The 27859-nt window shown below is 39.0% G+C and overlaps 1 protein-coding gene across 1 annotated transcript in view; it reads left to right on the top strand.

Annotated features, from left to right (window-relative positions):
* N4BP2 (NEDD4 binding protein 2) overlaps positions 1-5224 on the top strand; it is a 90803-nt gene extending 85579 nt beyond the window's left edge. The window contains exons 18-20 of the mRNA XM_080656473.1: positions 1798-1921; positions 3882-3957; positions 4520-5224. Of these exons, the coding sequence (XP_080512599.1) occupies positions 1798-1921; positions 3882-3927 (170 nt within the window). The 3' untranslated portion in view covers positions 3928-3957; positions 4520-5224. The remainder of the gene's footprint in view (positions 1-1797; positions 1922-3881; positions 3958-4519) is intronic.
* Positions 5225-27859: the final 22635 nt, after the last annotated feature.

Below are 27859 nucleotides of genomic sequence, written 5' to 3'. Positions count from 1 at the left end.
TTGACAGTCTGTTTGATTCTTTACTGCCTCTGTATCTATCTTTTTGTTCATCAGTTTATAATGTTTTTCATTATCCCCAAATGAGTGAGATCATGTGGTATTTTTCTTTCATTGACTGGCTTATTTCACTTAGCATAATGTTCTCTAATTCCATCCAGGTGCCTATAAATGGTAGTAATTCCTTCTTTTTTATGGCAGCATAGTATTCCATTGTGTAGATGTACCATAGTTTTCTGATCCAGTCATCTGCTGACGGGCACCTAGGCTGTTTCCAAATCTTAGCTATTGTAAGTAGTGCTGCTATGAACATAGGGGTGCATATATCCTTTCTGATTGGTGTTTCTAGTTTCTTAGGATATATTCCCAGGAGTGGGATTACTGGGTCAAATGGGAGTTCCATTTTCAGTTTTTTGAGGAAACTCCATACTGTTCTCCACAGTGGCTGCACCAGTCTGCATTCCCACCAGCAGTGCACGAGGGTTCCTTTTTCTCCGCATCCTCGCCAACACTTGTCGTTTGTTGATTTGTTGATGATAGCCATTCTGACAGGTGTGAGATGGTATCGCATTGTCGTTTTGATTTGCATCTTTCGGATAATTAGTGACTTTGAGCATGTTTTCATGTGAGACTCAAGTTTTTTTAAAGCAAACTTTTATTTGTAATATCACACCCATAAATAAAAATGCACAAATAATAATTGTATGGTATATAAACTTTTTACAAAGTGAATACCCTTGTACAGCCAGAATGCAGCAGAGTTGAATTTTGAATAAAACATTGCTTGAAGTATTAGATATAGCTTAAAGTAGAAATGGAGATCTTAAGCAAAGAAGGAATTAAAAATGCAAGAGAAACATGTCCTCTTAAAATTCCAGGCCAAATATTGCCCTGGAGACAAGGAACTTGAAAAACCATCTGCTGTGGATCTGCTGGAGTCTTAGGGCAGCTTGATGAGCAGAATATGGAATGTTTTTATTGTATGTATATGTATTTTATGCTAAAAGTAAAAACTTGTGCTGTTTGTAACTGAGGAACAAGTGTTTATTAAATTCATTATATTGCAGCTATATTGACTTTCAGGATTTATATATTTGATTTTCTCAAGGTCATTGCCAGAGTAGGAGCGGCAGTCTTCTAAGAGGCACAGGTTCACTCAATATTTAAAAGTCACCTATTTGGAAGAAATTCTTAAGTTAATAATTATCTTTTAACAGACTGCAGTCTATGTTATATTTAGCGGATTTGTTGTAGCCATTTCTGAGGGTGATACTTGATAAAGTACTTGCTTTATATCCCTCTTTACTGATGAGGAAACAAGCACTGATAGGCTAAGTAACTCGTCTGTGGTCACAACACTCAGTCACTTAGTGGCAGAGCAGCTAATTAGGCCAAAGCTGACTGGCTTCAGAGCATTTAACTAATAGGGTTGTTGTGAAGATTCTTAGTAAATATAAATCACTTAAAGCAATGTCTAATTCCAGGGGTGTAATAATTTTTAGGTATCATTGTAATTATCGTTATTTCAGAGAGATATTTTGATAGCACAAGGAAATCTCCTTCCCCACAGGGAAAAAGTTTCACTTTAGTTTTTAGGCACATGAATTGCTATCAGGCTTCCATACTTCAACAGTGTAGATAAAACTTACATTTAAAAACATCAGTTCTGGGCTTTTTAAAGTAATGAATCTCTAAATCCCCATGGAAATAATTTCGCATGTGTTTTGAGTAGTTCACATTTGTTTTCTATTGAGAATGTAATTTAAATTATTTGAACTATTCCAATTCCTTTTGTAACAGAATTTAAGCAGAATGGTGGCAAGCCCTATCTGTCTGTGATTACCGGGAGAGGCAATCACAGCCAGGGAGGAGTAGCTCGCATCAAGCCAGCTGTCATTAAATACCTCACAAGCCATAGCTTCAGGTGAGTATAAAATGCTGTTACTGATAATTGACAATTGCCCATATCTATAGATAGTAAATACTAAGAGTGTACTCAGAACGATATGTTAAAGTAGTTAACTAAATTTGACCATCTGATTTTAGCTATAGTCATGCTTAAATTATGAGTCCCTGCTGGATTTATGATGTCCAGTAAACCAGAAATGAAAGAAAAATGTGTTTGTTATCGAAGTAATAAGTCATCTGACAAAACTATTTTTTTTATCATAAATTTAAAATCTAAAAGAAAGTAATAATATTTGTATTTCTTTGATAATGTATTATCCAAGATAATTAGGTTACACATATCATAGTTTAAGATTGCTGTTTAATTATCCCTTTGAAAGTAGATGTATATCTGTGGATTTTGGAAGGAATTAGGAGCTTCTGCTGAAATACGGTTATAATTTAGATGTGTTTAAATATTAGCAGAAACACTGTAGTCACTGTGAATTTATACATCTTTATAAGTTAAATGCTATTAATGATCTTAGCTGACAAATATGAACTGTTCTTTTTTATTAAGTGATTATTATTCTGCAACAGAAAGAAACAATAAAAAAAAAAGTCCAAGATTAAAGATCTGTTGATAGATAGATTTCCTGAGGATGTATTTCATTAAGTAGCCTTCTCTCCCTACTACTAGTTTCAGTTAGTGTAGCATAGTTTTTTTTATGCTACACTAATAAATGTAATAAATGTTGTTTGGCTACATTATAGAAAATGGTAGTGTTTTGAGCATGAAAACAGATGACATTATAGTTACTTTTACAAAACCAGAAGATTATCACGTTGGGATTAATGATCTATTTTAGAGACAAGTTTTTTTTTTTAATTTTAAATTTCACACTGAGGGAGTTGGAACCATTTAATGACCTAATGAATCAAACTTTCCTATTAGATTTCTTCTTGTTACACAAAGCATAGAAATAATATAATGTAGGCATCATCTTATCCTTGATATAGCATGCTCTTCTTCATGAAGGTCAAATTCAGGCTTGAGAGTTTTGATAAATCTTAAATTGTAATAACTATTAAGTTAGGAGTAAACCCAAGCCTTAGGATTGTATTTATTTTGACAACAGATTAAAAGGAACATAAGCATAGATACTGATCCTGGATATTGAGAGTACTTTGATAGTAAATACATTTGGTACTAGAAGCCCAGTGCACAAAATTCATGAACTGGGGTGGGGGGGCGCGGGGGAGTGTCCCTCAGCCGGCCTGCACCCTCGCAGTCCAGGAGCCCTCTAGGGATGTCACTGACGGCTCAGGCCTGCTTCCTGTCTCCACCACCGCCGCTGTGCTTGCCAGCCATGAGCCCGGCTTCTGGCTGAGCGGTGCTCCCCCCCTGTGGAAGTGCACTGACCACCAGGGGGCAGCTCCTGCATTGAGCGTCTGCCACCTGGTGGTCAGTGTGTGTCATAGCGACTGGTTGTTCTGCCATTGGGTCAAAGTTGGCTCTCTGATGTCCCCTGAGGGGTCCCGGATTGCGAGAGTGTGCAGACCAGGCCAAGGGACCCCACCGGTGCATGATTGGGGTCAGGGAGGGACATGGGAGGTTGGCCAGCCGGGGAAGGACTGCAGGAGGGCTCCAGGGCGTGTCCGACCCATCTTGCTCAGTCCCGATCGGCTGGACCCCAACAGCAAGCTAACCTACCGGTCGAGCATCTGCCCCCTGCTGGTCAGTGCACGTCATAGTGACTGGTCGACCAATCAACTGTCTTCCCCCTGGTGGTCAGTGCATGTCATAGTGAGCAATTGAGTGGCCTTAGCACATCATTAGCATATACGCTTTGATTGGTTGAATGACCAATTGGACTGGACACTTAGCATATTAGGCTTTTATTATATAGGATAGGTCTTTGGAATTGATTATAATATACATTTCTTACTAGTTAGAAATTTTTATCTTTAAAATTACTCTTTTCTCATTTCTGCAGGTTCTCTGAAATTAAACCAGGGTGCTTGAAGGTCATGCTAAAGTAAAATAAATGTCCTTGACTTAGAAGTGTGAAGGTTTGTAGGTTAAAATTAGTTTTATTTGCAGTAATTTAGTCAATTTTACTATCAACATGTGTTTTATTAGAAATAATGTCGTTATAAAACAAAAATGTTATGATGTTTTTTAAAATTCAAGAGTTTAATTTTTTATTGAATTATATGCCAAATATGTTAAAATATTAAAGATAATTTTCTTAGATAAAATTATCAGATCCAGTTTTAAAGTTTGAAAGTGCACAGATTCTTTCTAAAAGAGAAATTATCTTTCTATTAATTGTTGTTTGACGTTTAGTGAAGATCTAATGGTATCTATGAGAGGCATTTAAGTACTTTGAGACTTGGTTCATGCCTCAAAGGCTGGTGTTAAAAAAAAAGAAGCAGTAATAGTAATGAAAGGAAGGAGAGCTAATAAAAACACTTGAATGCTTTTTCAAAACAAAATTTTAAAAAATCTTTTTATTTTGCTATATCCTATTGGAAGGAAGACATGTTGTTGTGCTTTCTTCTGCTTTGTATTTGTATATAATTTTGATCTCTTAACCTTCTGTCTCTTTTTTCTGCGTGTGGGCATTTCCAGGAGGAAAGTTGGGGTCTGAGATTATATTGCAGTTTTATACCTTCCAAAGGCAGAAAAATTTTCAGAGAAGAAGTGGTTAGATACCTACCAAATGTTGCCGTCTTATAGAACTGCTTCTAGAACTGTCTGTGTAAGTGGTATTTAAGATAGTTCTAAAGAGCTGTCTTTTATATTTGAGGTGTGTAATTTCTAGGCTGCAGTAAGGTCAAAATTCTGTTAACTTAAAGACAAATATAGAAAACATTTTTGATATAAGTATAAAAAGAATGACTACAATTTAAAAGTTTTTAACTTTTATTTTTAAAAAGAGCCAACTTCCTGGAAGAAAACCTTCATTGGCTTCTGTGTTTTGGTCAGCTAAAAAGTCCTGTTAGTGTGTTAAAGTATGTCAATTGAAATTTTCTTTATACAAGTTTAAGGTGATAAAGTTTAATTTTCCAATATGAGACAGTGGTTTAAATAAATTTGACTTTGGATATGGAGAATACTTTCAACATAAAATTTTAACAATTGTGTTGCTCTTTGATAAGCTTAAAAAATCATTTGGATCAGGAATTATAGGATTGAACTGTTACTGAAAGAACCCTGGATTACAGAAGGGTTTCCTAAAATAACACATTAATGAAAATAGAACTCAAAAACACACTTTTATATATCATGAAAGCATGCTTTTAAAAGAAGAGCTATGTTGTTGAATTTATTTCCACAAAAATAAAAATACGTTTATTATTTAGAAATGGTTAGTGACTGATAATTGAAGTATTATTCATATTCTATGTTTGTTATAACTTGTTAAAAAAAGAAAAAATGCCAACAGTTTAGCATATGTTTTTAGTAATGTCTAGAAGAGTTGTATACATTAAAAATAAAACAGTTCATTTCAATTGTTAATGATATAAAGTACTTCCATGTATAAATTAATATGATGTAAGAAATGTGATTAACAATACTAAAACCTAGAGTTATTCGAGTGTGCAGCTGCATATTTTGTGTTTTTATATTTCCTCACCCAGTTTAAAAATTGCTTTTGAGCACTTCAGCTAAACTTATTTTAATATTATAATTATGATTAATGTGGGAGCAGTAAAAAAGAATAAGAGGTGAGGTGTTTTGTGGCAAAAACCAAATGAAAGAAGCTTTGTTTTATGTTGTATCAACTTTAATGTTGTACTTTATTTTGCTAAACCTAGGGTATTTCTCCTTAATCGTCATTCATAAATATATAGGCACATTTTAAGCATCGTATGTATTTTTGTAAAGCTGTTTAATGCTATACTGCTACCTACCCCACTGTCTAGCATAGTTTAAGCAACACATAATTATGAAAAACATTTTTATAATCGCTCCTTGTTTTGCCCATTTCTAAATCCTATGTATCAAAAGTAAAGATAGTGTGGGGATTTTCAAAGTTTTTATGTGTTGGTATATTTGTGCTAGTACATTGTTCATTAGGGTGGCTCTTTGCAGAAGTACTAATATTTTAAAAGTGCAACACTTCTGTAGTTGGGAAGGTTTTAGTAACAGTTATATCCTTCAGTAGTCGCTTATCCCAGTATCTACCAGGGGGAAAGAGAACAATGTGGAAACCACAGGGAACGTGCAGTTGGACTGAGGGGACCCTTAACAGTACTTTAATCCATCCACTTCCTTACTTGTACCTGAGAAATGGAAGCATGTTATTTTTTATTTTTTATTTATTAGCTGTTCATATATGCCTATGTTATTTTCAGATTGAGTTATTTTTCCAATTTATTAGTGTTTTCATACTATTTGTAATTCTATGGCCTTTAAATATAGGACATATTATATAGTAGAATTCCTGACATATTTTAAAATGTCTTGTGTATTAAAACACATTTTGAGAAGAAAAGCCAAACAATTCTGTTGGATTGTTTCCAGTCCTTTATTTTTGTTCTGTTTCTTTTAAAATTCAAGTGTTTTGTATGCATAGAAAAAGGACACACAAGTTTGGTCTGAACTGGAAATTGGAAAGTTTGAAACTCAGGAAATTGCTCTGACAATGTCTTAACTGCTCTCAATTTAAGAAAATGACAAAATGTGTAAAAAAGATACAAAAATAATGTTTGCTGTTTTTTTCCAAGTGCTTTTTCTAAGTGCTTTTCCATTGTGCAATGAGATGAAGTTTGATCATTTTTCCGTGCAGTGGTTAAATCGTGTTTATTTTTAATTACATGTAAAAGAAACAAATTTAAATGTTTGTGTGGCCAAAAAAAAAAAGTAAAGTTTATGTAGAATGTTTGTTAATGGTGCTTATTTTTGAAACGTAATTCAAGTTTACAGTGTTACTTAATGCTTCTTTAGGGAATTCAATAGGAAAACAAGGCTAGACTACATGTACATCCCGAAGAGCCTTTTAGAACTTCACATTGTATGATGAGAAATTTTATGATTTTCCATAAAGTTGAGCAATTGACTTTTATGGTCCAAGTAATGAACCTGTTATTAACACATGACTGAATTAACCGTGAGACTTCTCATTAAAGTACATCATTGCAGCTATCTGTTGGAGAATATATAATAAAAATTTCAGACAGTATATCAGAAATTAAATGTTTTTATTTGTACTATAAAGAAAATGTAATTTTGCTGTTAACTCTACTTTTTTATTGAAAATGTTTTGTAACTTTGCTTTAAAAATTTCTTATGAAGCCATTTGCAAATTACATATTTAATTTAATAAAATACTTCAGACACAGTCCGGTGTGAGGAAATCTTTTATTTGATATATGGTAAGGTTAGTAGTTTAAATATTAAAAAATATATATTTATTTAAAAAAACATTTGGCCTTAGCTGGTTTGGTTCAGTGCGGACTGAAGGGTTCCAGGTTCAATTCTGGTCAAGGGCACATGCCAGAGTTCCGGGCTCAATCCCCTGTGTGGGGCATGCAGGAGGCAGCCAGTCAATGATTTTCTCTATCATTTATGTTTCTATCTCCCTCTCCCTTCTGCTCTGAAATCAACAAAGATATATTTAAAAAATTTGTACTTTATTTTTTTTTTAATTCTTGACACTATTACAGATGTCTCCCACTCCTCCCTCACCCCTTAGCCACTTCTGGCCAACCCCTCCCCCGCTGCCATCATGCATACCTGTGTAATCTCAAGGAAAAAGTGCCATAAAATTTTATTACTATACCACAACTTTTATTCAGTTTAAATTATTTTGATATAGCAAATAAAGGATCTACTTTTGAACCAGATAAATGGATTATCTCTTCACACCTTTGACAGATGTCAAAATTAAGGTTTGTTTTTTTAAAGGAATCAAGTAATTTTAGTTAATATTAAGACCTTTAAACTTTCACTCCTAAATAGAATAACTTATTCATTTAGCAACTTAAAAATATTTTTTCAGTGTTTATTGAATACTTGTTACTGGGGATATAATGTGAGACAAGACAGAAAATCTGTCCACCAGTATCTCATAATTCTTTCATCAACTCTTGTGTTGTGGAACACTTTCACATACATTATATTTTAAGACTCAAAAGAATTTTTTAATATAGATGTCTTACAAAGGCTTAGAGAAGTTGATGGATTTGCTAGTTAGTGGCAAGGGTAAGACTTGAACCTAGTATTGAGTAACTTCCATCATAAGAGTAAGAATTTATATTTAGATACTAGAGGCCCGGTGCACAAAATTCGTGCACGGGGAGCGTGTGTGTGTGTGTGTGTGTGTGTGTGTGTGTGTGTGTGTGTGTCCCTTAGCCCAGCCTGCACCCTCTCCAATCTGGGACCCCTCTCACAACCCAGGACTGCTGGCTCCCAACCGCTCGCCTGCCTGCCTGCCTGATTGTCCCTAACTGCTTCTGCCTGCCAGCCTGATCACCCCCTAACCACTCCCCTGCCAGCCTAATCGATGCCTAACTGCTTCCCTGTCGGCCCAATTGCCCCTAACTGCCCTCCCATGCTGTCCTGGTCACCCCTAACTGTCCTCCCCTGCTTGCCTGGTTCCTGCCCCAACTGCCCTCCCCTGCAGGCCTGATCGCCCACAACTGCCCTCCCCTGCTGGCCATCTTGTGGTGGCCATCTTGTATCCACATGGGGGCAGCCATCCTGTATGTTGGAGTGATGGTCAATTTGCATATTCCGTCTTTATTATACAGAATTATATAGGATAACATCCTATTATCCTCAACTAAAAGAGATGTGGCTCCACAATATATGTCTCTGAAAACCTGCCATTTATACATCTGCCTTCTTCCTTTATCCCAGGGAAGCTGGTATTACAGTCTTTTCCAATGCAAAGATAAACGTTTATTTCTCAATATAAAATTTGAGAGGTATAGAGTCTAGGACTGATTGGTGTGCTCTTGTACATAAAGTTTTTTTTTTTTGGATCTAAGATCGTTTTAGCTCACCACTCTACCCTACTCAAGATGTGGCCCTCATTTTTCTGAATCAGGGTGGGTGGCTAGAGCTGTAACCATTACAGGCCTAATTTTATTGGAAGAAGGACAAAGAAGAAGGGAACAATGGGCAAGTGTCAGCAATCTTTTATAGAAGATTTTTGGAAGCTGCCATAGTTACGTAGTTCGCACCTAGCTGCAAGAGAGGCTGAGAAATTGTCTTTATTTCATACTGCCATATGTTCAACTAAAATTTGGAATTCTCTTGGAGGAAAGAGAATGGATATTAGGGGCATGAATAGCAGTCTCTGCCACATTTAAAAAATATATATTTTTATTGATTTCAGAGAGGAAGGGAGAGGAGAGAGAGAGAGAAACATCAATGATGAAAGATAATCATGGATTGGCTTCCTTCTGCATGCCAAATTCTGCTTGTTAGAAGCAAGTCACTAAGTTCAGTCCACATTCAAGATTAGGGAAATGAGCTCTACCTTTTTTTTTTTTTAATATATTTTATTGATTTTTTACAGAGAGGAAGGGAGAGAGATAGAGAGTTAGAAACATCGATGAGAGAGAAACATCGATCAGCTGCCTCCTGCACACCCCCTACTGGGGAAGTGCCTGCAACCAAGGAACATGCCCTTGACCGGAATCAAACCTGGGACCCTTCAGTCCGCAGGCTGACGCTCTATCCACTGAGCCAAACCGGTTTTGGCTGAGCTCTACCTTTTAAAGGAAAGAGGGTCAAAGGATTTGTAGACATCTTTTATTTTTTAATATTTTTTTATTGTTTAAAGTATTACATATAGTACATATATCTCCTTTTTCCCCCCATTGACCTTCCCCCAGCCTCCTCTACCACCTCATCCCACCCCCCCCCCCCCAGTGTCTTGTGTCTATTGGTGTGCTTATATGCATGCATACAAGTCCTTTGGTTGATCTATTTCCCTCCCTCCCTAACACTCCCCAGCCTTCCCGCTCTAACTTGACAGTCTGTTCGGTGCTTTACTGCCTCTGCATCTATCTTTGTTCATCAGGTTATAATGTTCTTTATTTTCCATAAATGAGTGAGATCATGTGGTATTTTTCTTTCATTGGCTGGCTTATTTCACTTAACATAATGCTCTTCATCTCCATCCATGCTGCTGCAAATGGTAAAAGTTCCTTTTTTTATAGCAGCGTAGTATTCCATTGTGTAGATGTACCATAGTTTTCTAATCCACTCATCTGCTGATGGGCATTTAGGCTGTTTCCAAATCTTAGCTATGGTGAATTGTGCTGCTATGAACATAGGGGTGCATATATCCTTTCTGATTGGTGTTTCTACTTTCTTGGGATATATTCCTAGAAGTGGGATTACTGGGTCAAATGGGAGTTCCATTTTTAGTTTTTTGAGGAAACTCCATACCATTCTCCACAGTGGCTGCACCAGTCTGCATTCCCACCAGCAGTGCACGAGGGTTCCTTTTTCTACGCATCCTCACCAGCATTTGTTGTTTGTTGATTTGTTGATGATTGCCATTCTGACAGGTGTGAGATGGTACCGCATTGTTGTTTTGATTTGCATCTCTCTGACGATTAGTGACTTCGAGCATGTTTTCATATGTCTCTTGGCCTTCCTTCTGTCTTCTTTCGAAAAGATTCTATTTAGGTCCGTTGCCCATTTTTTTATTGGATCTTTTATCTTTTATTAAGTTGTATAAGTTCCCTGTAGATGTTAGAGATTAAACCTTTATCAGTGATAACATTTGCAAATATGTTCTCCCATACAGTGGGCTTTTTTGTTGTTTTGTTGATGGTTTCCTTTGCTGTGCAAAAGCTTTTTATTTTGATGTAGTCCCATTTGTTTATTTTCTCTTTAGTTTCCATTGCCCTAGGAGCGGTATCGGTGAAGAAATTGCTTCGGCATATGTCTGAGATTTCTCTGCCTGTGGATTCCTCTAGTAGTTTTATAGTTTCCTGTCTTATGTTTAAGTCCTTTATCCATTTTGAGTTTATATTTGTGTATGGTGTAAGTTGATGGTCTAGTTTCATTTTTTTGCATGTATCTGTCCAATTTTCCCAACACCATTTATTGAAGAGACTGTCTTGACTCCATTGTATGTTCATGCCTCCTTTGTCAAATATTAATTGAGCATAGTGGTTTGGGTCGATATCTGGGTTCTCTATTCTATTCCATTGGTCTATATATCTGTTCTTGTGCCAGTACCAGGCAGTTTTGAGAACAGTGGCTTTGTAGTACAGCTTGAAATCTGGTATTGAGATCCCACCTACTTTGTTCTTTCTCAGGATTGCTGTGGCTATTTTGGGGTCTTTTTTTATTCCAGATGAATTTTTGTAAAGTTCTTTCTAGGTCTGTGAAATATGCCGTTGGTATTTTAATGGGGAGTGCATTGAATCTATAGATTGCTTTGTGTAGTATGGACATTTTAATGATGTTGATTCTACCAATCAATGAACACGGTATGTTCTTCCATCTGTTTACGTCTTCCGCTATTTCATTTTTCAGTGTCCTGTAGTTTTCTGTGTATAGATCTTTTACCTCCTTAGTTAAGTTTATTCCTAGGTATCTTAATTTTTTTGGTGCGATGGTAAATGGGATTGCTTTTTTAGTCTCTCTTTCTCTACGTTCACTATTGGTGTATAGAAATGCCATAGATTTCTTGGCGTTAATTTTGTATCCTGCTACATTGCCAAATTCATTTATTAAGTCTGTTAGTTTTTTGATGGAGTCTTTCAGTTTTTTTTTATGTACAATATTATGTCATCTGCAAATAAGGACAGCTTTACTTCTTCTTTTCCAATTTGGATGCCTTTTATTTCTTCTTCTTGTCTAATTGCAATGGCTAATACTTCCAGTACTATGCTGAACAGGAGTGGTGAGAGTGGGCATCCCTGTCTTGTTCCTGTTCTTAGGGGAAATGGTTTTAGTTTTTGCCCATTGAGTATGATGTTGGCTGTGGGTTTATCATATATGGCTTTTATTATGTTGAGGTATGATCCTTCTATTCCCACCTTGCTGAGAGTTTTTATCAAGAAAGGGTGTTGGATTTTGTCAAATGCTTTTTCTGCATCAATTGATATGACTATGTGATTTTTATCTGTCATTTTGTTTATGTGATGTATCATGTTTATTGATTTGCGGATATTGTACCATCCTTGCATCCCTGGGATAAATCCTACTTGGTTGTAGTGTATGATCTTTCTGATGTACTGCTGGATCCGATTTGCTAGAATTTTGTTGAGGATTTTGGCATCTATGTTCATGAGGGATATTGGCCTGTAATTCTCTTTCATTGTGTTGTCTTTATCTGGTTTTGGTATTAGGGTGATGCTGGCTTCATAGAAAGGGCTTGGAAGTGTTCCTTCCTCTTGAATTTTTTGGAATAATCTGAGGAGGATAGGTTTTAGTTCTTCCTTGAATGTTTGGTAAAACTCCAGCCGTCTGGCCCTGGGCTTTTGTTTGCTGGAAGCTTTTTGATGACTGCTTCAATTTTTTCCATAGTTATTGGCCTATTGAGATGTTTAGATTCTTCCTGATTGAGTTTTGGAATGTTGTATTTTTCTAGGAATATGTCCATTTCCTCCAGGTTGTCCAGTTTGTTGGAATAGAGTTGTTCATAGTATTTTTTAATAATCCTTTGTATTTCGATGGGGTTTGTTGTTATTTCACCTCTTTCATTTCTGATTTTGTTGATTTGAGTCCTCTCTCTTTGCTTCTTGGTGAGCCTGGCTAGAAGTTCATCAATCTTGTTTATCCAGTCAAAGAACCAGCTCTTAGTTTTGTTGATCTTTTGTATTGTCTTTTTGGTCTCTATGTTGTTTATCTCCGCCCTGATCTTTATTATTTCCTTCCTTCTGCTTACACTGGGCTTTTCTTGTTGCTCTCTTTCTAACTCTGAGTTGTAGGGTTAGGTAATTTATTACCATTGTTTCTTGTTTTTTACAATAGGCTTGTAAAGCTATGAACTTCCCTCTCAAGACTGCTTTCGCTGTGTCCCATAGATATTGGATTGTTGTGTTTTCATTGTCGTTTGTTGCCATGATGTTTTTTATTTCTTCCTTGATCTCTCTGGTAACCCAGTCATTGTTTAATAGCATGCTATTTAGTCTCCATGTGTTTGATTTTTTTGGATTGTTTTTATTGTAGTTGATTTCCAGTTTTATGCCACTGTGATCTGAGAAGATGCTTGATATGATTTCTATCTTCTTGAATTTGAAGAGACTTTGCCTGTGACCCAATATATGGTCTATCTTTGAAAATGACTCATGTGCACTTGAGAAGAATGTATATTCTGTGACTTTGGGGTGAAATGTTCTGAAGATGTCAATTCCATCTGGTCTAGTGAGTCATTTAGGATTGATGTTTCTTTGCTGATTTTTTGTTTATAGGATTTGTCCAATGGTTATAGTGGGGTATTAAAGTCTCCTACTATGAATGTATTGCTGTCAATCTCTCCCTTGATGTCCTCCAGGAATTTTTTAAATGTATTTGGGTACTCCTGTATTGGGTGCATATATGTTTACCAGTTATTTCTTCTTGTTGGATTGCTCCCTTTAGTATTTTGAAGTGGCCTTCCTTATCTCTTTTTATGTCCTTCACTTTGAGATCTAATTTGTCAGATATAAGTATTGCTACCCCAGGTTTTTTTTCCGATTCCATTCGCCTGAAAATCCTTTTTCCATCCCTTCACCCTCAGTCTGTGTGCGTCTTTTTTTTTTTTTTTTCTGAGGTGGGTTTCTTGTAGACAGCAGATATATGGGTCGTGTTTTCTTATCCAATCCGTTACCCTATGTCTTTTGATTGGGACATTTAACCCATTTACATTTAAAGTTATTATTGAAAGGTACTTGTTTGTCGCCATTTTTATTCTTTACCCCTGTGTTCCTTCTTCGCTTCCTATTTCTGTTTTTTTTTTACAGCAGACCCTTTAGCATTTCTTGCATTGCTGGTTTGGTGGTAATAAACTACCTTAGTCCTTTTTTGTCTGTGAAGCTCCTGATTTCACCTTCAATTTTGATTGATAGCCTTGCTGGGTACAGTATTCTTGGATTCAGACCCTTCCTTTGCATGACTGTGTATATTTCATTCCATTCCCTTCTGGCCTGATGTATTTCTGTTGAGAAATCAGTCGCTAGCCTGATGGGGATCCTTTGTAGGTAACTTTCTGTCTCTCTCTGGCCGCTTTTAAGATTCTTACTTAGTCGTTGGTGTTTCCCAGTTTAATTATAATGTGCCTTGGTGTCGGTCTTTTGGGGTTCATTTTGCTTGGGACTATGTGAGCTTCTTGGATTTGTGTGGGTTTTTTCTTCCCTATATCAGGGAAGTTTTCTGTCCTTATTTCTTCAAACAGGTTTTCTATTCCTTGCTCAGCTTCCTTTCCTTCTGGAACCCCTATTATGCGGATGTTGTTTTGTTTCGTGTTGTCCCAAAGTTCCCTTAGGCTCTCCTCCTGCTTTTTATGTTTTTTTTTCTAGAAGCTGCTCTACTTGGGTATTTTTTCCTACCTTGTCTTCTTGCTCACTGATGCGGTCCTCTGCTTCTTCTAGTCTACTCTTGATGCTTTCTATTGAGTTCTTTATAGCAGCGATGTCATTTTTCATTTCTTCTTGGTTCTTCTTCATTTCCTCTTGGTTCTTACACATATTGTCAAATTTGTCTTCCATTCTTTTCATCCACCTTATGACCATTTCTCTGAATTCTTTCTCTGACAGGTTGCTTGCCTCCATTTCGTTTACTTTTCTGGTGATGCCTGCTGTTCTTTCATATGCGGGCTGTTTCTTTGTCTCCCCATGATCTCTCTTCTCCTGGTGTCTGGTTATATAGTTCTCTCTCTCCTGTGTTGATTTAAAAGCACAAAATACAATACAACAAGGTACAATGCACAAGGCACTGAACACAAATGTATTCACGATATTAATAACCCCAAATAAAGGTGACCACCAGAGAAAGGCAAATTAAGGGATAGGAGAGAAAGAAGAAGAGAAAAAAAAGAAAAGAAAAAGGAGTGCAAAAATGAAATTTGGAAAAGGAAAAAAAAGTAAAGGAAAAGAGAATAAGAAAGAAGTGGGGAAAAAACTATATATATGGGGAGAAAACTCCAATAGAACAGCCATTAATCCCAACAAATGCCAGCAACAATTACCTGGAGATGAATGCAAACTACAAACAACCACTAATATCAAGCAAGGCAGGGGAAAACAAGCAAAAAACAAACACACAAAACAAAAAACGAAAAAGAAAAAACAAAACAATCTCACAAACAAGCATAAAAAAATGGATATAATCAACAATCAAGCAAACAACAACAAAAGGACAGAGAAAAAAATTTTGGATGGTGAAGAAAGAGAAGGGAGAGGTGTGTATAACTTGGAGCAGGGGATTGGAAATTAGATATATAAGTAGGGTGAAATTTTAACGGGGTAAAAAGAAGGAATAGGGAAAATCTAAAGCAGGAATAGGGTAAGAGAAACAGGACAACAAAAGGGGGAAAGTGAGGAAGAGAGTTGGCATAAAGGTAAAGTTGAGATAGTGTTAAAAAATGCTAAAGGAAAGATGAAAATAGAATTTAGAAGACTAATCCCAAAGTAAAATAAAGAGAAAATAAAATGACACTTTTTTTTTAAAAAAAGGTAAAATAGTAGTAGTAATAATATTGGTTGAAAACAAAAATGTAATAATTAAAAAGGTAAAATCAAGTGAGGAAAAAAGAAAAAAATTTAGTTTCTTAAGTAAAAGATGAAAAAAATAAAAATAAAAATATGCAGTAGTGAAGGTCATTTACTTCCTCTACTGTTCTGTTTGGCATGCCTGTTTCCTAGTCAGGACAGTTTTGAAGTTCCCTGCGTTCCACTGCTCCTCAGTGTTGTAAGCCGGTCCTGATTTTTAAGCAGGCGGTACGTCTCCATTTCTTATTTTCCTTTATTTGTTTTTACACAAGAGTCAATTTATGATTCAACCCCTGGGTGGCAGTGTTTCTGGATTGACCTCCAGGTCTATAGGTCCTCTCTAGCTAGTGTTTAGATTTGTTTTCCCTGTGGCACTTAATATCGGTTTGGGGGAGTGGGTTGCCCCAGAGCTGGTTCTCTGATGGTTATTCCCCACTCTGATCCCCAGGTTCCAGAAAAACAACTTACCCCTGCAGTCTCTTAGAGTGACCCCAACTGGGTGATCCTATGTATTGGGCTTAGTAATCAGAAGCAAGGATTTAAAGAGGAAGAAAAAAAAAAAAAAGCCAGAGTAAGTGTGCGAACTCCAGGGCTGCACGCAAGTCTGTGCAGTCTTTTTTCCCCCCTTGGGTCTAAGCAGCCGGCACACTTTTAAAATTTTTAGGCTGTCCTTTTGCTCCCAGATCAAAATGGGTTGCTTTTTAGAGTTCTCTTCTGTTAGCAGCTCTGCAGACCCCCTTCCACATTCACGGATTACGCCAGCCCCAACGGCCATGGATTTTCCTAGGTGCAGACTTCCCCAGGTTCTCCAGCTCCTGCAGTGTGCATTTCTCTCCTGCCAGGACCACAGACCTCACCTTCTCCCAGGCGAAATCTGACCTTTCTGTGAGGGAGTGTAGAGCTCCTCTGAATCCGCTTGCTTGCGCCAATTGGGGACCAGTGTTCTTGGGTTCACAGCTGTTTGGTGGGTGCCGTAGTTGTAGATTCCCCGATAACATCCACTTTCACCTTCAAGATGGCGCGGTCTCCACCTCTGAGCCAGTCGCTCCAGGAGGGAACCCAGCAGCAGTGGGGGCTACCTGGTCAGGGGAGCCCCGTCCAGCAGTCCCCCACCGTCTCCTGGAGTATAGTTGTCCCTCAACTCACCAACAAACACTCCCCCAGCGACCACACACTCTCCCTTTGTTTTCTCACTCACACACTGTCTTGCAGTCTGCCTTCCAGTCGGCAGCCATCTTCTTTTTCTGTAGACATATTTTAAAACCATCATTTCTATCATGTGCCAGATTCTATTCGATACTTTGCAAAATATACCTAATATGATCTCTATAAATGCATGAGATAGGTTGTTGGCCTATCCAATAGGTATTCTTTCTTATTATCACAACTTTTTGTTCAGTATCTGGTTGCATTTTGCTCAGGAAAGATTGACCCTCTCTAGCCCAGAGGGTGAATTTGTGATTGGTTAAAAAGGCATTCTGGCAGTTCCATTTCCCTTTGCCAGTGATTGGTTAAAGAGTAGACATATGATCAAGCCAAAGGGACTTCAGTAGAATTCTACTAGGAAGGTTCTAGGAAAGGTTTTGTCCCTAATATAGAGAGGCCCCTGGGAGGAAGTGCACCTTTCTCCCCTAAGACTTTGTGTGTGTCTGTAATGCCTGAAAATGCATTTCCAACATTATAACTATGAAAAGATAAACCTAAGTCCCAAGCCATGTGCTAAGGATGATGAAGCATAAAAAGAAAAGAACCTTTGCTTGGCCGGTGTGGATCAGTGGTTGAGTGTTGACCTATGAACCGGGGTCACAGTTTGATTTCTGGTCAGGGCACATGCCCAGCTTGCTGGCTCGATCCCCAGTAGGGGGCGTGCAGGAGGCAGCAGATCAATGATTCTCATCGATGTTTATCTCTCCCTCTCTGAATCAATAAAAATATTTTTTTAAAAGGTTTTTTTTTTTTTTTTTTAACGAAAACGAACTTTGTTCTTGATGACATCATTGAGTTCCTGAATTAACCCTGAGACCAATCTTCAGCTACCTTGTTATAGGAAATAAACTACTTTTGGTTGAGTTTTCTCTTCTAACGGAAAGCATGCTGGTGGATATGCCCTATTTTACAAAATTAGGTAACAGACGTTCAGAAAATTTATGTTACTTGTCCAAATTTTCCCAGTTAAAAATAGCAGAATTACATTTCAGACTTAGATCCGTATATCCTAAACACCTGGTATTTGTTTATTGTATCAAGTAACTTTTCTCCAGCAAGTCTCAGGAGTCAGAGAAGAGAAACAGAGACATCAGTTGTGTGAAGCAAGGGGGAGTGATTGGCAAATAGGCATGGTAGAGGGTCAGTGTGGAAAGTGAGAAGGAATTTAGGGTGCTTTGTGTATAAAGTTGAAATAACTAACTGGAGATACAGCCTGGATAAGAAGTCAAGTAGGATCCAGAGGGGCCTGATAGAAATGGCGGTGAATAGTGAAGTTGTCATGCAGGTAAAGAATAGATTTACACAGTGTGAGGGACAGGGAAAGTGGAAGGAGGCTGTAGGAGGCGAGGGAACTTCAGAGTTGAAGATGTTAGGAATGCGGCTATGTGTTCCCAACAGAGCTTCATTTGTGGCTGAGTTTGGAGATGATGGTTATCAGAGTGGAGGTGGTCACAGAACTGATACCAAATTTCTGGATCATCCATTTATGTATATATTGTCCAGGATGGTGACAGGCAACAGTGGGGAGGGAGATTGAAAGACAGTCTGCTGAAAATATTGATGGATTAAAAAATGTTTTTTAAATTTGCATGGTCCCCATCCTTTACAGGATAGGATCTGACTCACACAGCCTCACTTTGAGGAAAGAATTATTCTGCTTTAATCAACTGTTTTGCACCCAGTGGAGGGATGAGAATGGGATGGATGGAGCCATCAGGAGGACTGTGGGAAAAGGAAGGTTTCTAAGTGCGTTCTGAGCCAATTCCTTGAAGTGGTCTTCACTGTTTTGTGTGAAGTCACTTTTCTGTTCGTTTATCCATCTGAATATATGAAAACCTGTGAAATATACTTAAAAAATTACCCACTATTTTGGATTACCTCTGTTTACCTGTTTACATCAACAATTGAGAATTGATGGCACTTTCCTGAATCTCTTTGGAAACTGACCTGGATAGAGCTATATAGTAAGAAGTGCTCACTGTCTTTTTTAAAGCGCTGGGTTTTTTCTTTTCATTGTTCTGTCTTTTTTTAGGTAAAATTAATTTCTTTCCCCCCAAATTTGGTTATGTAGAAATCTATTTTGAAAGCACCTTATTTTTTGTATTACACTCATGAAATTTTTGACTAGAATTTCTGAATATAGTCTCACATTGGCTGCTTTTATTTTTTATTCCTGTCCTTGGAGTCAGGTTAATAATTTTAGGTTTTGTGTCTGTGATTTCATTGTAAACCAACTCAAACCTTTTTAGTAAGTAGGCAGTATGTAAATCAATCAATCTATATGTTTAAAGGAAAAAGAAGCCAGATACATAAGTATGATCCCATTTGTGTTTTTCAAAAAGGACATACGTAGATAAATGTACCTATACACTCTACACCTCTGTACACATACACACACACATACACACACACACACGAATGCAAACCCACACATAGAGTGAAGAGAATAGATCCTGGGCCCCGATGACTCAGTCTCAGAGGGTATCATGTTCAGAATACAGTAAAAGTAATTCTAATCTTTATTTATAATCTTCAAAGTACTTATATGAAACACTTGTATCTTAGGTAGCACAAGCTATGTAAAACATGATTTGTATGAGCACCTCTTTAAGTTTGCATTCCCACACAGTTTTTCTGTCTTCCACTCTCTCATAAGCTGGAAGTACCCCGAAGCCTGTGTCCATGTTTCTTACTCTCTTCCATCTTCTGAAACCCACCCTGCTATCTGCAGGTGCTTAGCCTCACCTACCACTCCTCCCTCCTTTTCTCTCTCTCTGTCTGTAGTGAATAGGCCTAGGCCTTCTGGTTATAAAGCTCCTATCTCACTTTTTTATTTTTATAACTTATAAGTCCCCCCCCCCCAATTTGTCTTATCTGCATAATAAGGCAGTGGGAGGTAGGAATGTAGGAGGTGGGAAGGGGTCAGGGTATAAATGTCAGAAATTTTCGTTTGTAGGTAGGAGGATGTAAAGAAGCTATGAATACTCCCATAGTAATGCGTGTGTGCGTGTGTGCGTGTGTGTGTCCCTGCTCACCCATGTGTGTCTCGATACTATGCAGCAGTAAAAAAGAAGGATCTTTTACCCACATGAGGAATTTCTAAATAGTTCTATAAAAAACTGAAGTGCAAGTCTCCTTAGGGGTGGGCCTGGGGAATCAGAGGTGGGAGAGGGAAATTTTACTTTCATTGAGCAGTTCTTTTTTTTTTTTTAAACTATTATATATATTGCTTTTAGAATATTACTTTTAAAAAATAGACAATTTAATGGATGCATAATTTAAAATAAATGGTGTTGGGATAATTGGACAGGTACATGGCAAAAAATGAAACTAGACCACCAACTTATACCATACACAAGAATAGAATCAAAATGGGTAAAAGAGCCCTAACTGGTTTGGCTGAGTAGATAGAGTGTCGGCCTGCAGACTCAAGGGTCCCAGGTTTGATTATGGTCAAGGGCATGTACCTTGGTTGCGGGCACATCCCCAGGAGGGGGTATGCAGAAAGCAGCTGATCTATGTTTCTCATCGATGTTTCAAACTCTCTATCCTTCTCCCTTCCTCTCTGTAAAAAAAAAATCAATAAAAAATATTTTTTAAAAATGGGTAAAAGACTTAAATATAAGCCGTGAAGCCATAAAAATCCTAGAAGAAAACTTTGGCAGCAAAATATCAGACATCTCCTGTAGCAGAGTTTTTACTGATATATAATGCCTAGGGCAGTGGTCGGCAAACTCATTAGTCAACAGAGCCAAATATCAACAGTACAACGATTGAAATTTCTTTTGAGAGCCAAATTTTTAAAATTTAAACTTCTTTTAACGCCACTTCTTCAAAATAGACTCGCCCAGGCCGTGGTATTTTGTGGAAGAACCACACTCAAGGGGCCAAAGAGCCGCATGTGGCTCGCGAGCCGCAGTTTGCCGACCACTGGCCTAGGGCAAGAGAAACAAAGAAAAAAGTAAACCAATGGGACTGCATCAAACTAAAAAGCTTATGCACAGCAAAAGAAATCAGCATCAAAATGAAAAGGGAACCCACTGTATGGGAGAACATATTTGCTAATGATACATCTGATAAAGGGTTAATTTCTAAAATATATAAAGTACTCATAGACTCAATACAAGGAAGACAAACAATCCAATTAAAAAATGAGTACACTTCTCCAAAGAGAACATACAAATGGCCAAGAGGCATGAAAAAAATGCTTAACGTCACTAATCATGAAAGATAAAAATTAAAACAACAATGAGGTACCACCTCACACCTGCCTGAATGGCTGCCTTTAATAAATCAACAAATAAGTGCTGTTGAGGATATGGAGAAAAAGGAACCCTAATACACCGCTGGTGGGAATGCAGATTGGTACAACCACTATAGAAAACAATGTGGAGTTTCCTCAAAAAAATTAAAAAGGGAATGCCATTTGACCCAGTGATCCCACTTCTAGGAATATATCCTAACAATCCCAAAATACCTATCAGAAAGAATATATGCACCCCTATGTTAATAGCAATGTTATTTATAATAGCTAAGATCTGGAAATAGGCCATGTGCCCATCAGTAGATGAGTGGATAAAAAAGCTGTGGTACATGGGATACTATGCAGCAGTAAAAAAGAAGGATCTTTTGCCCTTTGAGACAGTGTGGAGGGACCTGGAGAGTAGTATTGTGCTAAGTGAAATAAGCCAGTCCGAGAAAGACAAGTATCACATGGTCTCACTCATATGTGGAATCTAATGAACAAAATGAACAAAAAAGATCCAGAGACATTGAAACATGCAACTGACTGATGTATTTCAGAGAGGAGGGGTGGGGCAAGACGAGATTAGCCAATGAACTTATATGCATATATGCATAGCCCATGGACAGACAATAGTGTGGGGAAGACCTGAGGAGGGACAGGAGTAGGATGGAGGGGATTAATCATGGGTGGGGTGGGGAAGAGGGGATATCTGTAATACTTTCAACAATAAAGATAAATTAGAAAAACCTGTATATTGCTTTTAGAATATCATTTCTTTTTTATTTGCTTTTTAAATATATTTCTTTATTATTATTATTTTTTTAATTTAATAAATCTTTATTGTTCAGACTATTACAATTGTTCCCCCTTTTTCCCCCATAGCTCCCCTCCACCGGTTCCCACCCCACCCTCTGCCCTTACCCCCCGACCCCACTGTCCTCATCCATAGGTGTACGATTTTTGTCCAGTCTCTTCCCGCACACCCCACACCCCATTTCATCCAGGAACTGTCAGTCCACTCCCTTTCTATGCCCTTGATTCTATTATATTCACCAGTTTATTCTGTTCATCAGATTTTTTTATTCACTTGATTTTTAGATTCACTTGTTGATAGATATGTATTTGTTGTTCATAATTTTTATCTTTACCTTTTTCTTCTTCCTCTTTTTAAAGAATACATTTCAGCATTTCATATAATACTGGTTTGGTGGTGATGAACTCCTTTAGCTTTTTCTTATCTGTGAAGCTCTTTATCTGCCCTTCAATTCTGAATGATAGCTTTGCCGGGTAGAGTAATCTTGGTTGTAGGTTCTTGCTTTTCATCACTTTGAATATTTCTTGCCACTTCCTTCTGGCATGCATAGTTTCTGTTGAGAAACCAGCTGACAGTCATATGGGTGCTCCCTTGTAGGTAACTAACTGTTTTTCTCTTGCTGCTTTTAAGATTCTCTCTTTGTCTTTTGCTCTTGGCATTTTAATTATGATGTGTCTTGGTGTGGTCCTCTTTGGATTCCTTTTGTTTGGGGTTCTCTGCGCTTCCTGGACTTGTAAGTCTATTTCTTTCACCCGGTGGGGGAAGTTTTCGGTCATTATTTCTTCAAATAGGTTTTCAGTATGTTGCTCTCTCTCTTCTTCTGGCACCCCCATAATTCGGATGTTGGTACGCTTGAAGTTGTCCCAGAGGCTCCTTACACTATCTTCATATTTTTGGATTCTTTTTTCTTTTTGCTTTTCCGGCTGAGTGTTTTTTGCTTCTTTGTATTTCATATCTTTGACTTGATTCTTGCGATCCTCTAGTCTGCTGTTGGATCTCTGTATATTATTTTTTATTTCAGTCAGTGTATGCTTAATTTCCAGTTGGTCCTTTTTCATATCCTCGAGGGTCTTGCTAAATTTATCGGCCTTTTCTAGAAAATTCTTAAAAAACCTTATAACCATGGTTTTGAACTCTATATCCAGTCGTTTGCTTTCCTCCATTTCTTTCATTTGTGATCTGTTTCTTTGTCTCCACATTTTGGCTGCTTCCCTGAAGAGTTGATAGAGTGGCTTTGTGTGCTAGGTGTCCTATAGGGTCCAGTGTCTCAGCCTCCCCAGTTACCTGAGGTGGACACTATTGGTGCACCCCTTTGTGGGCTGTGTGCACAGTCTTGTTGTAGTTAAGCCTTGATTGTTGTTGGTATCACTGGGAGGACTTGACCTCCAGGCCAATTGGCTGTGAGGATCAGCTGTATCTATGCTGGGAGAACTTCTGTGCTGAAGACACCCTTATGAGACAAGACTAGCAAAAGCCTCTGTGCTCAGCTTGAATGGGGCGGAGTCTCAGGGCAGAGCAGACAGCATTGGTTTCCTGTCAGCCCTGCTCTAATAGGCCCCTGTGTCTCAGTGTCCTGTGGTAATCACTGCAAGCACCTCTGAGAGAAAGCCGCCCTCGAGTTCTGCCCACTGCCAGACAGTCCAATTTCACCCCGTATGAGTCTGGGTCCCCAGAGTCTTGCCCAGAACTGGAGTTCAGAGCAGTCGGGAGCTTTTGTCTCCCTCCTGCTTGAGAAAGCCAGCTGCGTACTCAGTTGCCAGCCCTACTGCGCTCGCTCTGCCTCCTGCAGCTCCTCTGAGTCTCAGTGTGCTTTTCTCTTCCCTTCTAGCTGTAGAATTTCCACTTAGTCAGCCTTCCTGTGGTTCTGGATGATGTCCGTTTTATCTTTCAGTTGTAGTTTTTTTTTTTTTTAATATATATTTTATTGATATTTTACAGAGAGGAAGGAAGAGGGATAGAGAGTTAGAAACATCGATGAGAGAGAAACATCGATCATCTGCCCCCTGCACACCTCCTACTGGGGATGTGCCCGCAACCAAGTTATGTGCCCTTGACCGGAATTGAACCTGGGACCCTTCAGTCCGCAGGCTGACGCTCTATCCACTGAGCCAAACCGGTTTTGGCTCTTTCAGTTGTAGTTTTGAAGTGTTGTGCAAGGCAGCAAGTTCTGGTGTTTACCTATGCCGCCATCTTGGTTTCTCTCCCATATGCAGGCTGTTTCTTTGTCTCCTCATGATCTCTCTTTTCCGGGTGTCTGGTTATGTAGTTCTCTCTCTCCTTTCTGTGAGGGAGTGTAGAGCTACTCTGAATCCGCTTGCTTGCGCCACTCGGGGACCGATGTTCTCGGGTTCGCAGCTATTCGGTGGGTGCCGTAGTTGTATATTTTCAGGCTCCCGATAACATCCACTTTCCCCTTCAAGATGGCGCGGTCTCCACGTCCAATCCAGTTGCTCTGGGAGGGAACCCAGCAGCAGTGGGGGCTGCCTGGTCAGGGGAGCCCCGTCCAGCAGTCCCCCACCGTCTCCTGGAGTATAGCTGTCCCTCAACTCACCAATGAACACTCCCTGTGCGACCACACACTCTCCCTTTGTTTTCTCACTCACACAGTATCTTGCCGTCTGCCTTCCCATTGGCAGCCATTTTCTTTCTCTGGTTGGATGATTTTTGCTTCCTTTATTTCAAATGGTTGATTTGATTCTCAGAATCCTCTACTCTCCTGTTGAATCATTGTATATTATTTTTTATTTCAGTCAGTGTATGCTTAATTTGGACTGGCCCTTTTCCATGTGTTTGGCATTCTCACTAAGATCCTTGGAAATCTCACTAAGTCCCTTGGAGGTTTCTAGAAGATTCTTTGAGTAACCTTATAACTGTGGTTTTGAACTCTATATCTAGTAGTTTGCTTTCTTCCATTTCTTTCATTTGTGACCTGTTTCTTTGTCTCCACATTTTGGCTGCTTCTGTGTGTTTGTTTCTATATATTGGGTAGAGCTGCTATATCTTCTTGAGTTGGTAGAGTGGCCTTGTGTAGTAGGTATCCTTTAGGGCCCAGTGGCTCAGCCTCCCCAGTCACCTGAGCTGGGAGCTCTAGGTGCACCCCTTTGTGGGCTGTGAGCACAGTCTTGTTGAAGTTGAGACTTGATTGCTGTTGGTGTCACTGGGAGGAATTGACCTCCAGGCCATTTGGCTATGAGGATCAGCTGTGACTACCGTGGGAGAACTGCTGTGCAGGAGACACCCCTATGGAGCAGGACTTGCTTCAGTGGGGCTTTGGTGCTCACTGAGTCTGCCCCTTGAGTGTGAGCTTATGGATGTGTAGAGTTGTAATCTGGTATGGTCTGACACTGACGACTGGGTACACTGGCTCTTGGGTCTCCAAGGAGGTGCAAAGTCAGTCACTGTCCAGGGCCACCCAGCAGGAGCTATGGAGAGATCTGCAGATCCTTCCTCTTTGTATCAGGTTTGGAGATACCCAGATGAGGCCCAGGTATGAAGCTAGGCAGGCTGGTGCTGGTGCAGGGTCTTGGGCCTTTGATTGATAGGTTTGGAGCTCCCTGACCCAGCTGCAGCTTGTTTGATGTTTTCAAGGACAGGCCATTCATATGCAAAAGCTGCTGCAGGCAACTGGGGCGGGGTCTTAGAGAATCACCAGGGCGGAGCAAACAGAAATGGCTGCCAGTCAGCCCTGCGACTGGGGAAGTCCTAGCACAGGAACAATGATCCCTGGGAGCACCTCTGTCTGGGAGAAAGATGCCCCCAAGTTCCTGCCCTGATGCCAAATAAATGTGTCCCCCAGAGCCTCACCCTGATGCTGGAGCTCGGAGGAAGCAGGACCTTGTAAGTTCAGTTCATGGTGTATTTTTTACAACGGATAGATTTAATTACTTCCTCTCTTTGTTTGTTTGTTTTGGGGTTTTCTCCTAAGCACCAGGACTCTGAAGAGGTTGTGGAGAGGAAGAGAAAATAATCTGAATGCAAACCCAGGGTCTATTGCTTTGTCTGGAGTTCTTGGATGAGAATTGATTGCATGAGGGTTGAAATCAGATTTAAGTGGAAATCAGCCAAAGAATTCACTAATATTCCAGAACTCCCCAGGGTCAAAGAGACCAATGCCCTCTGGAATTGTGGGTGACTATCTTCCTTTTAGACCTTTAGAGATTTGAAGGCCCCGTTACAGCTTTACCACTAGAGGTCAGAAATTAGCCCGTGAACCCTGTACAACATCAAGAGAGTAGATAGTACTTTATTTTCATTTGGTTCACACTTCCCGTGAGGTTCAGAATACTAAGCAGATACTTTTGAGATTTAAAGGGTACCCTACCCCTGTATCGTTTTTACATCAAATTTTAGCAGTTGGATTACTTGGAGTCTTCACTCTAATCCGCTCTCTATCATTAACCTCCCAAAATTTATTGGCCACTTTCTCACTATACACACTCACCATCCCAACATGAAGCGCTCATTTGTGGTAATAGATTTAAAGGTTACAAAGAAAACAGAAAATGAACTAGGTAGACTTCTAATAAGGACACATGCAATGAGCTCAGCAGGCCTCATCATCCATTTTTGTGCCCTGATTAAAAATGGTCGGCGACATATATTTTGTTTCAGCTGTATCTTACAGGCCAGATGCTACCGAATGAGGTCATTTCCTGTTCAATAGCTATATCAGTTATGCATTAACTTAACTATTGAGTTAATGTGTCATGGGCCATTTAAGACAGTGCAACTGTATTCCGAATGTGCTCATTTTCTTAAATATTGTCTTTTCTACTTTAGTTCCTCTTCGGTGTGTTGGAAAGGGATTGAAATAAGTGATACGATATGTATCTTTTTTTTTTTTTTTTTTTTTACAATGGATAGATTTAATCACTTTTTGGAACTTGTGCAAGGCCGAAGCATGCTGCCCCGTCACTGTTTGCTGTGGGCTATCCCTGCTGCCAGGGGCGAGACAGAAAAGCAGGAGCTGAATCCGGGCAAGGCTGCTCCCCTCGGCAGGACCAGAGTGCTATCCTGAACGTCGTTGCCCTGTGATGGGTGTCCCTGCTCCCTTTGCTCCCAGGGAGGATGCTGGGTGGCAGGCCTCATGCAACATGGCTAGAGGAGCAGTTCCATACTGCCTGGTGACGTGTAGGGTTAGCTTTGGATTATCCCCTAAAATACGGGTGGGCGTTATGGATTGGATAGTCTCCTCCCAAAATTCATAACCCCAAGCACCTCAGAATGTGATCTTATTTGGAGAGGAATGGTCTTTATGGGGATAATCAAGTTAAAATGGATTATTTGGGTGGGTCCTAATGAAAAGACACTTGTGTCCTTATGAGAAAGAGGACTTTGCACACAGAGATATGCAGAGAAGGAAGACGATGTGAAGACACAGAGAGAAGATGACCATCCCCAAACCAAGGAGAATGGCCCAGAGCCGATCCTCTCCTCACAGCTCTCAGAAGGAACCAACCCTGCCCATGCTTTTATCTTGGACTTCTAGCCTCTGGAACTGTGGATGATAAATTTCTGCGAAGTCACCCAGTCTGTGGTAACTTTGTTACGGCAGCCCTAGCAAACGAATACATTGGGTTTGGATTCATTCATGCTGATGGACGTTTTCATCATTGTCATCATTGTCAACGTTCATCACTGACGTTTTCATCATCTGTCCCCATTTCTAATCCCTTCCAAAACTAGATTTCTAGGTTCCTTTTCACCTTTTGTTATATCCCCTCTTCTTTGATTAATGGAGAGTGTATCAAAAAGTGGAGAGTATATAATTTCAACAGCAACAAAAACACACACCTCAGCTCCAGTTAAAAACTGCAGGATTAAGGCAATGAAATCACTCTATGGCAACTGGGAGAAAAGTATGAGAATAGGAACCATAATAAAGGCCCAAATAATTGTGACGTATCTTTTTTCTTAGAGTTCTCTTTAATTACTCAAGCTCCCTGTGCCTGCTTCTAGAATTCACAGTCAAAGCAGATGTCACCAGCAGCTGGCTGTGTTCTTTTGGCTTCCAGAATTTCCCTCCAATTTCCACC

This window comes from Plecotus auritus, assembly GCF_963455305.1.
Source record: "Plecotus auritus genome assembly, chromosome: 1".
Lineage (NCBI taxonomy): Eukaryota > Metazoa > Chordata > Mammalia > Chiroptera > Vespertilionidae > Plecotus > Plecotus auritus.
This window is presented reverse-complemented; position numbering and strand designations above follow the sequence as displayed.